We start from the raw sequence: 12,712 nt of genomic DNA, 5'->3' as shown, positions 1-12,712 counted from the left end.
CCTCGTAGACCAGTCAACATCTCCCCTGTAGACCAGGCGAGGCAGTCAACATCTCCCCGTAGACCAGTCAACATCTCCCCTGTAGACCAGGCGAGGCAGTCAACATCTCCCCCGTAGACCAGGCGAGGTAGTCAACATCTCCCCCGTCACCGTGACACACTTTAAGCGGGGCCCGGGAGTAGCTGCGGCCAGGCTAATAGCGACGGCGATTATCCCGCGGCGTCCCGGGCACGCCTCCCCCGTAGACCAGTCAACATCTCCCCCGTAGACCAGGCGAGGTAGTCAACATCTCCCCGTAGACCAGGCGAGGTAGTCAACATCTCCCCTGTAGACCAGGCGAGGTAGTCAACATCTCCCTCGTAGACCAGGCGAGGCAGTCAACATCTCCCTCGTAGACCAGTCAACATCTCCCCCGTAGACCAGTCAACATCTCCCTCGTAGACCAGGCGAGGTAGTCAACATCTCCCCGTAGACCAGTCAACATCTCCCCGTAGACCAGTCAACATCTCCCTTGTAGACCAGTCAACATCTCCCCCGTAGACCAGTCAACATCTCCCTCGTAGACCAGGCAAGGTAGTCAACATCTCCCCCGTAGACCAGTCAACATCTCCCCCGTAGACCAGTCAACATCTACCCCGTAGACCAGTCAACATCTCCCCTGTAGACCAGGCGAGGTAGTCAACATCTCCCCTGTAGACCAGGCGAGGCAGTCAACATCTCCCCTGTAGACCAGTCAACATCTCCCTTGTAGACCAGTCGACATCTCCCCCCTAGACCAGTCAACATCTCCCCCGTAGACCAGGCGAGGTAGTCAACATCTCCCCCGTCACCGTGACACACTTTAAGCGGGGCCCGGGAGTAGCTGCGGCCAGGCTAATAGCGACGGCGATTATCCCGCGGCGTCCCGGCTGGGCGTGGGGGTTAGAGACGCGGTCCAAACACAAAGGCCCCCCAGGTAGCCCTTAACAGAGTGTCGGGGCAAGTGCTGTTAGTAGGGAGCAGCAGCGCCGATGAAGGAACCCGGCAACACCCATACTCAATGGGGCCTTAGTTTAGTCTCTGAGTCTCTCTGTGTATATCTATGTATCTCTATGTATATCTATGTATCTCTATGTATCTCTGTGTATCTCTGTGTATATCTATGTATCTCTGTGTATATCTATGTATCTGTGTCTCTGAGTCTCTATGTATCTCTATGTGTCTCTGTGTATCTCTGTATATCTCTGTGTCTCTGAGTCTCTATGTATCTCTGTGTCTCTGTGTCTTCTATGTATCTCTGTGTATCTCTATGTATCTCTGTCTCTGAGTCTCTATGTATCTCTGTGTATCTCTGTATATCTCTGTGTCTCTGTGTCTCTGTGTCTCTGAGTCTCTATGTATCTCTGTGTCTCTGAGTCTCTATGTATCTCTATGTATCTCTATGTATCTCTGTGTATCTCTATGTATATCTATGTATCTCTATGTATCTCTATGTCTCTGTGTCTCTATGTATCTCTGTGTATATCTATGTATCTCTGTGTATCTCTGTGTCTCTGAGTCTCTATGTATCTGTGTCTCTGAGTCTCTGAGTCTCTATGTATCTCTGTGTCTCTATGTATCTCTATGTATCTCTGTATCTCTGTGTCTCTGAGTCTCAGTCTCTGAGTCTCTATGTATCTCTGTGTCTCTATGTATCTCTGTATCTCTGTGTCTCTGAGTCTCAGTCTCTGAGTCTCTATGTATCTCTGTGTCTCTATGTATCTCTATGTATCTCTGTATCTCTGTGTCTCTGAGTCTCTGAGTCTCTATGTATCTCTGTGTCTCTATGTATCTCTATGTATCTATGTATCTCTGTGTCTCTGAGTCTCTATGTATCTCTGTATCTCTGAGTCTCTATGTATCTCTATTAATCTGTGTCTCTGTGTCTTGTATGTATCTCTATGCATCTCTGAGTCTCTATGTATCTCTATTAATCTGTGTCTCTGTGTCTCTATGTATCTCTATGTGTCTCTATGTATCTCTGTCTCTATTAATCTGTGTCTATGTATCTCTATGTATCTCTATGTATCTCTGAGTCTCTATGTATCTCTATTAATCTGTGTCTTCTATGTATCTCTATGTATCTCTGTGTCTCTGAGTCTCTATGTATCTCTATGTATCTCTATGTATCTCTGTGTCTCTATGTATCTCTGTGTCTCTGAGTCTCTATGTATCTCTGCGTCTCTGAGTCTCTATGTATCTCTATGTATCTCTATGTATCTCTGTCTTCTATGTATCTCTATGTATCTCTGTGTCTCTATGTATCTCTGAGTCTCTATGTATCTCTATTAATCTGTGTCTCTGTGTCTTTTATGTATCTCTATGTATCTCTGTGTCTCTGAGTCTCTATGTATCTCTATTAATCTGTGTCTTCTATGTATCTCTATGTATCTCTGTGTATCTCTGAGTCTCTATGTATCTCTATTAATCTGTCTCTGAGTCTCTATGTATCTCTATTAATCTGTCTCTGAGTCTCTATATCTCTATGTATCTCTATGTATCTCTGAGTCTCTATGTATCTCTATTAATCTGTGTCTCTGTGTCTTCTATGTATCTCTATGTATCTCTGAGTGTCTATTAATCTGTGTCTCTGTGTCTTCTATGTATCTCTATGTATCTCTGTGTGTTTAGACAATTTGTCTGCTGCTAGAAATCCCCACACGGTGATGATGACGACGATGATGATATCAGCCACTTGGTGTGAGCTGCTATCGTCACGTGCGCTAGGCCACGTCGAAGACCTACACAGTAGCTCATAGGGGCCTTAGACGGCTGGTAACATAAACATCGTTTAGTTTTGGTACGGGTCTCAATGAGTGTGGGTCTCTAGGAATCTGTGTCTCAGTGTCTCTATGCCTTGAGAGTATTGGTCTGCTGCTATGAATCCACACACAATGATGATGACGACGATGATATCAGCCACTTGGTGTGAGCTGCTATCGTCACGTGCGCTAGGCCACGTCGAAGACCTACACAGTCGCTCATAGGGGCCTTACACGGCTGGTAACATAAACATTGTTTAGTTTTGGTACGGGTCTCAATGAGTGTGGGTCTCTAGGAATCTGTGTCTCAGTGTCTCTATGCCTTGAGAGTATTGGTCTGCTGCTATGAATCCCCACACGGTGATGATAACGATGATGATGATGATATCAGCCACTTGGTGTGAGCTGCTATCGTCACGTGCGCTAGGCCACGTCGAAGACCTACACAGTAGCTCATAGGGGCCTTACACGGCTGGTAACATAAACATTGTTTAGTTTTGGTACGGGCCTCAATGAGCGTGGGTCTCTAGGAATCTGTGTCTCAGTGTCTCTATGCCTTGAGAGTATTGGTCTGCTGCTATGAATCCACACACAGTGATGATGACGACGATGATATCGGCCACTTGGTGCGTCGCTCGTCTGCGCAAAGAGCTAGCACAGCAGCTCAGAGGCATCTCCCTCACCTGGTTCGAAAGAGTTCAACAGAACCACGGCATTCAAAAGTGTTTGGGGGCAACTCTGCATCGTGAAGCGGAAGTGCCGGTCAAGTAACGAGATGAGCGGGCGTAGAAAATTATTCATTCTTGGAATGGGTCCTCCCCCACCCACCCCCACACAAACAGGGACAAAGGTCCCCCGTGTAGCCTGTAACAGACTGTAGGGGCAAGTGCTGTTAGCGAGCACCTATGAAGGCCGGTAACGGCACACGAGGGGGTGGGTGGCCAGCACCACGCCCGACCGCCTTTGTCTCCCCAGCGGCGATGTTTACACATCGCTGCACCAGGGTACTCATTTGAGGCCGAGTCGACCTAGCGGAGGCCCGGGACCGGTTCAGACAATCGTCACTGGTGTTGGCCGTGAGGTGGAATCGAACCCGGGTCGCCGGGTTCATAGCGCAGCGTAGCGCTAACCGCTACACTACCGCTCCCCACACACACAGTGACACACACACACCCACACAGGGGTCTAGAGGAGACGACACCACCACCACCACATTGATCTTCATCCAGCAGCGGAGAGACCACGGTGGCGATGATTACACTAAGACAGAGAGGAATACGTGACTGAGAGATCAGACAACAGGTGCTAGAGAAATCACCGCCACCACCACCACCACGAGTTTTCAGTTTAATTTATTAGGATTTACCCCGTGAGCCATTCACCTCTTGATTTGGGTTCAACTGCAACAAACAATAATAATAACATCACAAGATGCACCTCAAATTCATTGTACACAAATCTAAACGTCACGTACGTAAACGGTGAAATCCCACGGAAAAAAATCACAACCCGTCCATGCTACTACGTACAAAAACATTCCATTTCCATGTTTGATCCCAATAACAATCGTAATGCAATACGGATCGAAATTTTAAGTGTAAATCTATGGTAAATCAAAAAAATCGGGCCAAACCAAGTCCCTCTAAAAACTCACTAAAACACCACCAAATCGATCTCCATCCAGCAGTGGATAGACCACGTGATGATACATCGACAGAGAGTAATACTCTGGCTTAGAGATCACAAGGAGTTAGAGACATCATCACCACAATGATCTCCATCCAGCAGTGGATAGACCACGGTGATGATACATCGACAAGAGAGGAATACTCTGGCTTAGAGATCACAAGGAGTTAGAGACATCACCACCACAGTGATCTCCATCCAGCAGTGGATAGACCACGGTGATGATACATCGACAAGAGAGGAATACTCTGGCTTAGAGATCACACACAAGCAGTTACAGGAGACATCACCACCACAGTGATCTCCATCCAGCAGTGGATAGACCACGGTGATGATACATCGACAGAGAGGAGTACGCTGGCTTAGAGATCACACACAAGCAGTTACAGGAGACACCACCACAATGATCTCCATCCAGCAGTGGATAGACCACGGTGATGATACATCGACAATAGAGGAATAAGCTGGCTTAGAGATCACACACAAGGAGTTAGAGGTGACATCACCACCACAATGATCTCCATCCAGCAGTGGATAGACCACGGTGATGATACATCGACAAGAGAGGAATACTCTGGCTTAGAGATCACACGCAAGGCGTTAGAGGAGACATCACCACCACAATGATCTTCATCCAGCAGTGGATAGACCACGGTGATGATACATCGACAATAGAGAAATACTCTGGCTTAGAGATCACACACTTAAGCAGTTACAGGAGACATCATCACCACAATGATCTCCATCCAGCAGTGGATACACCACGGTGATGATACATCGACAGAGAGGAGTACGCTGGCTTAGAGATCACAAGGAGTTAGAGACATCATCACCACAATGATCTTCATCCAGCAGTGGATACACCACGGTGATGATACATCGACAGAGAGGAATACTCTGGCTTAGAGATCACACACAAGGAGTTAGAGGTGACATCACCACCACAGTGATCTCCATCCAGCAGTGGATAGACCACGGTGATGATACATCGACAAGAGAGGAATACGCTGGCTTAGAGATCACAAGGAGTTAGAGACATCATCACCACAATGATCTCCATCCAGCAGTGGATAGACCACGGTGATGATACATCGATAGAGAGGAGTACGCTGGCTTAGAGATCACACACAAGGAGTTAGAGACATCATCACCACAATTATCTTCATCCAGCAGTGGATAGACCACGGTGATGATACATCGACAATAGAGGAATAAGCTGGCTTAGAGATCACACACAAGGAGTTAGAGGTGACATCACCACCACAATGATCTCCATCCAGCAGTGGATAGACCACGGTGATGATACATCGACAATAGAGGAATACTCTGGCTTAGAGATCACAAGGAGTTAGAGACACCACCACCACAATGATCTCCATCCAGCAGTGGATAGACCACGGTGATGATACATCGACAAGAGAGGAATAAGCTGGCTTAGTGATCACACGCAAGGAGTTAGAGACATCATCACCACAATGATCTCCATCCAGCAGTGGATAGACCACGGTGATGATACATCGACAATAGAGGAATAAGCTGGCTTAGAGATCACACACAAGGAGTTAGAGGTGACATCACCACCACAATGATCTCCATCCAGCAGTGGATAGACCACGGTGATGATACATCGACAATAGAGGAATACTCTGGCTTAGAGATCACAAGGAGTTAGAGACACCACCACCACAATGATCTCCATCCAGCAGTGGATAAACCACGGTGATGATACATCGACAAGAGAGGAATAAGCTGGCTTAGTGATCACACGCAAGGAGTTAGAGACATCATCACCACAATGATCTCCATCCAGCAGTGGATAGACCACGGTGATGATACATCGACAATAGAGGAATAAGCTGGCTTAGAGATCACACACAAGCAGTTACAGGAGACATCACCACAATGATCTCCATCCAGCAGTGGATAGACCACGGTGATGATACATCGACAATAGAGGAATACTCTGGCTTAGAGATCACAAGGAGTTAGAGACATCACCACCACAATGATCTCCATCCAGCAGTGGATAGACCACGGTGATGATACATCGACAATAGAGGAATACTCTGGCTTAGAGATCACAAGGAGTTAGAGACATCACCACCACAATGATCTCCATCCGGCAGTGGATAGACCACGGTGATGATACATCGACAGAGAGGAGGAGTACGCTGGCTTAGAGACCACCACCAACATCACCACCACCAGTTTAACACGTAGGCTTTCGCGACCAATATTATTCATGATAAAAGTTTTGGGTTAGATCGCGTTTATTTATAAATGTGTCGTAACCCTCCACCACCCGACACGGCCAATCAGCAAAAAAAGTGTCACGTTGACACTTTTTTTTTTAAACCGGGAGCAAGTGAGGGCTTTGCCATTCTGGCGAATTGCCCGATGATGCTGGAAGTATTTACCAGCGAAACGTCGTACTACTCAAACTGTAAATGTTGTGGATTCACTCTTCAACACACCGGTGAGCTAAAGTAGTAAATTATTTGTCTTTTGTCAACGTGACACTTTTTTTGCTGATTGGCCGTGTCGGGTGGTGGAGGGTTACGACACATTTATAAATAAACGCGATCTAACCCAAAAACCTTTATTATGAATCACCACCACCAACCAACTAAACCTATCTCCATCCAGCAGCGGAGAGACCACGACGCTCGCGTTACCAACCACCTCCGTTGTACGCTCGACAAACGAAACAAAGATAAATAAACAACTTCCTGAAAAGAAACAAAAACCCCGACCGAGGCTGCGGCGGCGGCGGCCGCACCCGGGCGAGGTCGCCTCGAGGCCGGCGGGAGAATCCAGGCGAGGCCGTGGTCCGACCAGGCCACGTATGCCGTCCGCGGACTTTTTTTTATTTATTAAAAACTTTAAATTCAAAATATAACAAGCGACAGACTTACCCTTGGCCATGTCGAAGTCTGTGTGTAATGTAAAACGTCGCTTGTTGTTGTTGTTGTTGCTGTTGCGCTGTTTGTTGCTTTTCGTTGTTTAAAACTTAAAACGAAACAAACAAGAACCCGTCACCACCGGCTTCGCGTGAGGAGAATTCCCACCAGAGGTTGGCGCGAGACGTCGACGGGTCGCGATGCGGCGGCGGCGGGGGGGGGCGAACGGCCGCTTCCGTTCGGTCGCGGTTGGCGTTGGCAATTACGAAACGCGAAATTGGCCGCCATACCGCAGCCGCCAACCGCCGCCGCCCGCCACCAATCAGCGCGCAGCACACGCGCGACAGCCCCACCCACACACGCTAGACCACACCCACACACGCTAGACCACACCCACACACGCTAGACCACACCCACACACGCTAGACCACACCCACACACGCTAGACCACACCCACAACAAAAACAACCGCCATTCGCCACCAAACTGGCGGTGACGTCACCACAGTTTCATAGTTTTATTTATTTTATGGTATAGCCCTGTGAGCCATTCGGCTCTTGAATCGGGTGAAACCGCAACAAACAAACAAAAACTAAAACATGAACAAGAAACATCATGGCCCATGCACCTCCTATGTACATCATGCTCATGTTTATGCTAATTCCTTTGTCAAAGCGTTTTGCTTCCTCCCACACAGCTCAAAGGACGCGACCTGGGCTTGGCTGTTTTCACTCCAACGCTGTCCTCATGACAGCACGGTCCCTTCACCTGATGAAGGCCACTTGTGTTGTGGCCGAAACGTCGTGATTTTGGTTATTTTATTTTTTTACCTACGTGGTGACTTTACCGAATAGAACCAAAGAGTATCTTAAAGTGACTTTGTGTGACTGTGCAAACAGAAAATACAGGAAAAAATAACAACAAAATATTCCAGAAAAAGCACCGTACACCAACGCTGTGTGCAAAAATCCCAGTGGGATGCAAGTCAAACAACAACAACAACAACCACAAGACAACTAAGATTAAGGCCATCAGTCTAACTCCGTTACTACAACAACAACAACCACAAGACAACTAAGATTAAGGCCATCAGTCTAACTCCGTACTGCAATAAACAAAAACATGGCCAAACCAAAACAACTTTTCGAAATCACCAAAATAAAGCCATAAAAGCAACGTAACAGTGATCATAGGGACTGTGACCGAATTTTTTTTTACAAAAAAACGACATTAATAACATGTAACACCAAACCCTAGAGCCATAGCTGGCTGCATGAGTTGCTCCACAACAACAGGAGCGTCAGTCGGAGTATCACATTTTTCAATGCACCTTTAAGATCAGCACGCTAAATAAAAACACATAATACTTTGCAGCGGTCATCCGGAGCGAAACATTTTATTTTATTTTAGGCCACTGAATAGCAGTGGCAGCTAGGGGTGTACAACTCCTCTAGAGCAGTTTTGAGTGAAGGACTCATAAGTAGTGATTCAAGTTGCAGTTTATTGGCAATAGCATTCCACGACGCTTGTGCCAGGCCATGTGCACCTTGAGGCCACATGAAGTGTCGAAACCTGCTGGCAGGAGGTCACGGGGCAGACCCAGGTGCCACGGGTCGACTGACTGAGACGACTGGCTGATGCACCACCTGTGCCCCCTCCTGTGCCAACCTGCTGTGCCACCCGGCGCTCCGCTCATTGTTGTGAGCGTCGCTCCTCCGCCCTCCGTTGTTGTTGGAGGGCGACAGCCTCCAACTGCCCAGTAGCATCCTTCACGAGCCTCCTCCACAGAGGCCGATTTGACACCGCTGGTACCGGTCATCGGCAAGTCCACTCAGCTCCACGTCCTTCTGTACCACATCACTCCATCTCTTCTCTAGCCCGTGCCGCGCCCGCTTAGCCCCCTCGATCTGGCCGAACAAAAGCTGTTTAGGCATGTGGTGGCTGGGCATGCGGGCTACATGACCCAGCCAACGCAGCCTTGCCTGCCGGAGGAGCTCACCGATGGAACTTTGTCCACATCTTTCAAGGATTTGTGAGCTCCTCACAAAATCCAGCTTTGTCAAACCCAGGATGGATCGTAGGCAGGCCAGCCTAAATGTATCTAACCGGTGAAGATGTTCCATTAAGGGTGCCCACGTTTCGCAAGCATAGAGAAGGGAGGGAATGACCGTGGCCGAGAAGACCTGAAGCTTCATGCGGAGTAATAGACCAGGTAGCTTCCACACAGCGTTACGCAACCGATGAAAAGATAATGCCGCTCGACTGATTCGGAGTGAGACCTCTGCTGTTAAACCGGAGCCGGTCATGAGCACACTGCCCAGGTATGGGAAATTTTCCACTCTCTCCACAACTGCCACATCAGCGATTGGGAGTTGTGGGAGTGGAGTGTCCGATGGTACAAAATACCCAAGCAGGTGCTTCGTTTTGGTGGGGCTGATGGTGAGGCCCCACCTCTTAGTGGCACGCTCCAGTTTCCGCAACAGCGCCTCCAACTCCTTCTCTGAGTGAGCCGCAATTACCAGGTCATCGGCATACATAACGTGGTTGACCAATAGGGAGCCATCCCTTGACCGCACCCGGGCATCGATCAGCCTCCCATTGTATCTGTACCAGATGGAAATTCCTCCGATACAGCTATTGAAGGCTTCACGAACTACGTGGTTGAAATAGATGTTAAAAAATATTGGATCCAGAGGACATCCCTGTCGCACCCCAAGGTGAACCAGGAATGGCTCCGACTCCCAGCCACATAGTTTTACCCGTGACCGCTCACCATCATGAAGGTCCTTAATGATCATGAGCAGCGGGTCAGGGACTCCAAAAGCACGAAGAACAACCCAGAGCCCAGGCCTACTGATGGTATCATAGGCCTTGACCAGGTCAAAAAAGCAGAGATGTAGGTCTTGTTGGAATTACCTACACCTCTGCTGTACCAAACGGAAGGAAAATATGGCATCTCTGCAGAACCGCCCTTTCCTGAAACCGCATTGGGGCTCAGCAAGCCTCTCCTCAGCATGCCTGGCAAGGCAGTGTTGAATAATCCTTGCCAGGACCTTTCCTGTCACACTGAGGAATGAGATGCCCCTGTAGTTGTTACAGTCTGTGCGGTCTCCCATCTTAAAGATGGGGACCACCAGGGCATCCTTCCAGTCCTGCGGAACCTGTCCAGTGGTCCAGACTGTTGTTATGATGTCATATAGGGCAGTCTGTGCACAAACGCCACCCTCCCTCAACATTTCGCTTGGGAGATCATCTCTGCCCGGTGCCTTTCCTGGTCTCAGTCTCTGGATCACCTTCAGTACTTCCTCAACAGATGGCACCTCAGACAGCCACTCACAGGGGGTGACTTCCTCTTCCAATATTTGAGGCACCGTAGCCTCAGCAGGTTCATCCCCACTTTGTGCCACGATATTTTCCTGGCTGAGGAATTTCCCCTCCACCAGGACCTCACAGAAATGCTCAGCAATCTGCAAACCTGTTTCTGGGGGTTGGAGATTGGATCACCGATTTTCCCCTCATGATGGTAATAGGTGTGGCGCTGCAGGGTACTTTTAAATAGAGATTTGTGATCGCGGGCCACTGAGGTAGACTCCATCTCCTCAGCAACCCGCGACCACCACCCATCCTTGCAGCGCCTCACGGCTCTCCGAACCTCCGAGCGAAGGCTGCGGTAAGCCTCCTCATTCTCTGACGTGGGATTCTGTAGCCGATGATATTGGGCCTGTCGCTTTATCTCAACTATCCTGAACACCTCCTCTGTCAGCCAGGGTCTCTGGGGAGGTCTGGACCGCGTACCCAAAGCAGCCATTGCAGCCGCATGAGTCACAGTCCTAAACCTCGCCCATTTACCCTCGACATCAGGAGGAGTGGCGGACGATGCCAACCCCAGTTGCAAGCGATGATGAAATTCTCGCTTGCAACTTTCATCAGCTAGCTGAGACCAGGCCACCTTAGGTTTGAATGGGGTCCTGACTGTACACCCACCACCGGAGTGGAAGAATGGCAGGCACATCTTACAGATGACTAGTCGATGGTCAGAGAGTAGATCAGCTCCACGGTAGGTCCTGTTGTCAGCCTCCTATAGTTGTTATTGAGCTGATCTGGCCCATGCCTTCCAATCATTCCAGACAAGGTGCTTGCATTATGACCAACTCGGGCATTGAAGTCACCCAACAAGATGACTCTATCCCGAGGGGCCACTTTAGCCAGCACCTGTGACAGGAGGTCATAGAAGGCATCTGACTCATCGGCCTTGCCTCCATCCCTCCACGGATGTTCGTCTTCGCTGGGGGCATAAGTAACCACGACCACCACTCCTCGCCTCCGGTTGATGGGAAGGCGAGCCCAAAGTAGCCTGGGGCTTACAGCTTCCCACACCTCACCGTCACGCTCCCACGCCCCCTTCATTCTTTTGTTCCGAAGAAGAGCCACACCCTGTTGTTTGGCAGTCTGCTGCCCCGAGTAGAGGACCGTCCACCCCTCATGGTGGCAGGAGCCAGGGCCGGTCCACCGGACCTCCTGAATGCCGCAGAGATCCAGGCGGTACCGGTCCAGCTTCCGACAGAGGAGCGGCAGCCTCTCCTCCGCAGTGAGCGTTCGAACATTCCACGTGGCCACACGAAGTGGCTTTTCGTTGTTTCTGGAGGAGCCCCGAAGGTAGAGATTTAATCTCCTGGCTCCGCCAAATGGGGTTTGGCCAGGAGACGTCATAGACGCCTGTCCCCCTGGAGTCTCTGACACAAGCTTATTAATTAGATATTTTCCCTCGCACCCTTCCAGAGCCCCCATTTAGCCGCTGTGGTGGTCACAAACGCCCCGAAGGGAAAAGGCCAATCGGAATTGGCCCTCCCCCCCACAGCACTGTCCACGATAACGTTGCCTGTCCGGCACCACGGGGAGGTAGGGGGTTGTTTTTTGCCGCAGACACACACACACAGACACACACAGACACAGACACACACAGACACACACACAGACACACACACACAGACACACACACACAGACACACACACACAGATACACACACACAGACACACACAGACACACACACAGACACACACAGACACACACACAGACAAACACGATCGTTAATGGTTACACGCTACATGAAGGATTGCCGGGAAATCTTTCTCCATGATGACTAAATGTTTGTAGCCAGAGGTAAACCCACACCCCTCCCTCCCTACCTCCCTCCCCTCCCTCCCTCACTCCCCTCCATCCCTCCCTCCCCTCCATCCCTCCCCTCCTTCCCTCCCCTCTCTGCTCTCCCTCCCTCCTCTCCCTCCCTCCCTAGCTCCTCCCTCCCCTTCCCTCCCTCCCTCCTCTCCCTCCCTCCCTCCCTAGCT

At 49.6% G+C, this 12,712-nt stretch overlaps 1 protein-coding gene across 1 annotated transcript in view; it reads right to left on the bottom strand.

Annotated features, from left to right (window-relative positions):
• LOC142923400 (bleomycin hydrolase-like) overlaps positions 1-7,614 on the bottom strand; it is a 36,378-nt gene extending 28,764 nt beyond the window's left edge. Inside the window, exon 1 of the mRNA XM_076064489.1 lies at positions 7,382-7,614. Coding sequence (XP_075920604.1) covers positions 7,382-7,391 — 10 coding nt within the window. The 5' untranslated portion in view covers positions 7,392-7,614. The remainder of the gene's footprint in view (positions 1-7,381) is intronic.
• Between the last annotated feature and the right edge of the window lie 5,098 nt (positions 7,615-12,712).

This window comes from Petromyzon marinus, unplaced genomic scaffold, assembly GCF_048934315.1.
Source record: "Petromyzon marinus isolate PM22_M1 ecotype Great Lakes invasive population unplaced genomic scaffold, UKy_Petmar_22M1.pri1.0 PM_Scaffold_48, whole genome shotgun sequence".
NCBI lineage: Eukaryota > Metazoa > Chordata > Hyperoartia > Petromyzontiformes > Petromyzontidae > Petromyzon > Petromyzon marinus.
The sequence above is the reverse complement of the archived record's forward strand: the minus strand, read 5'-3'. Positions and strand labels throughout refer to the sequence as shown.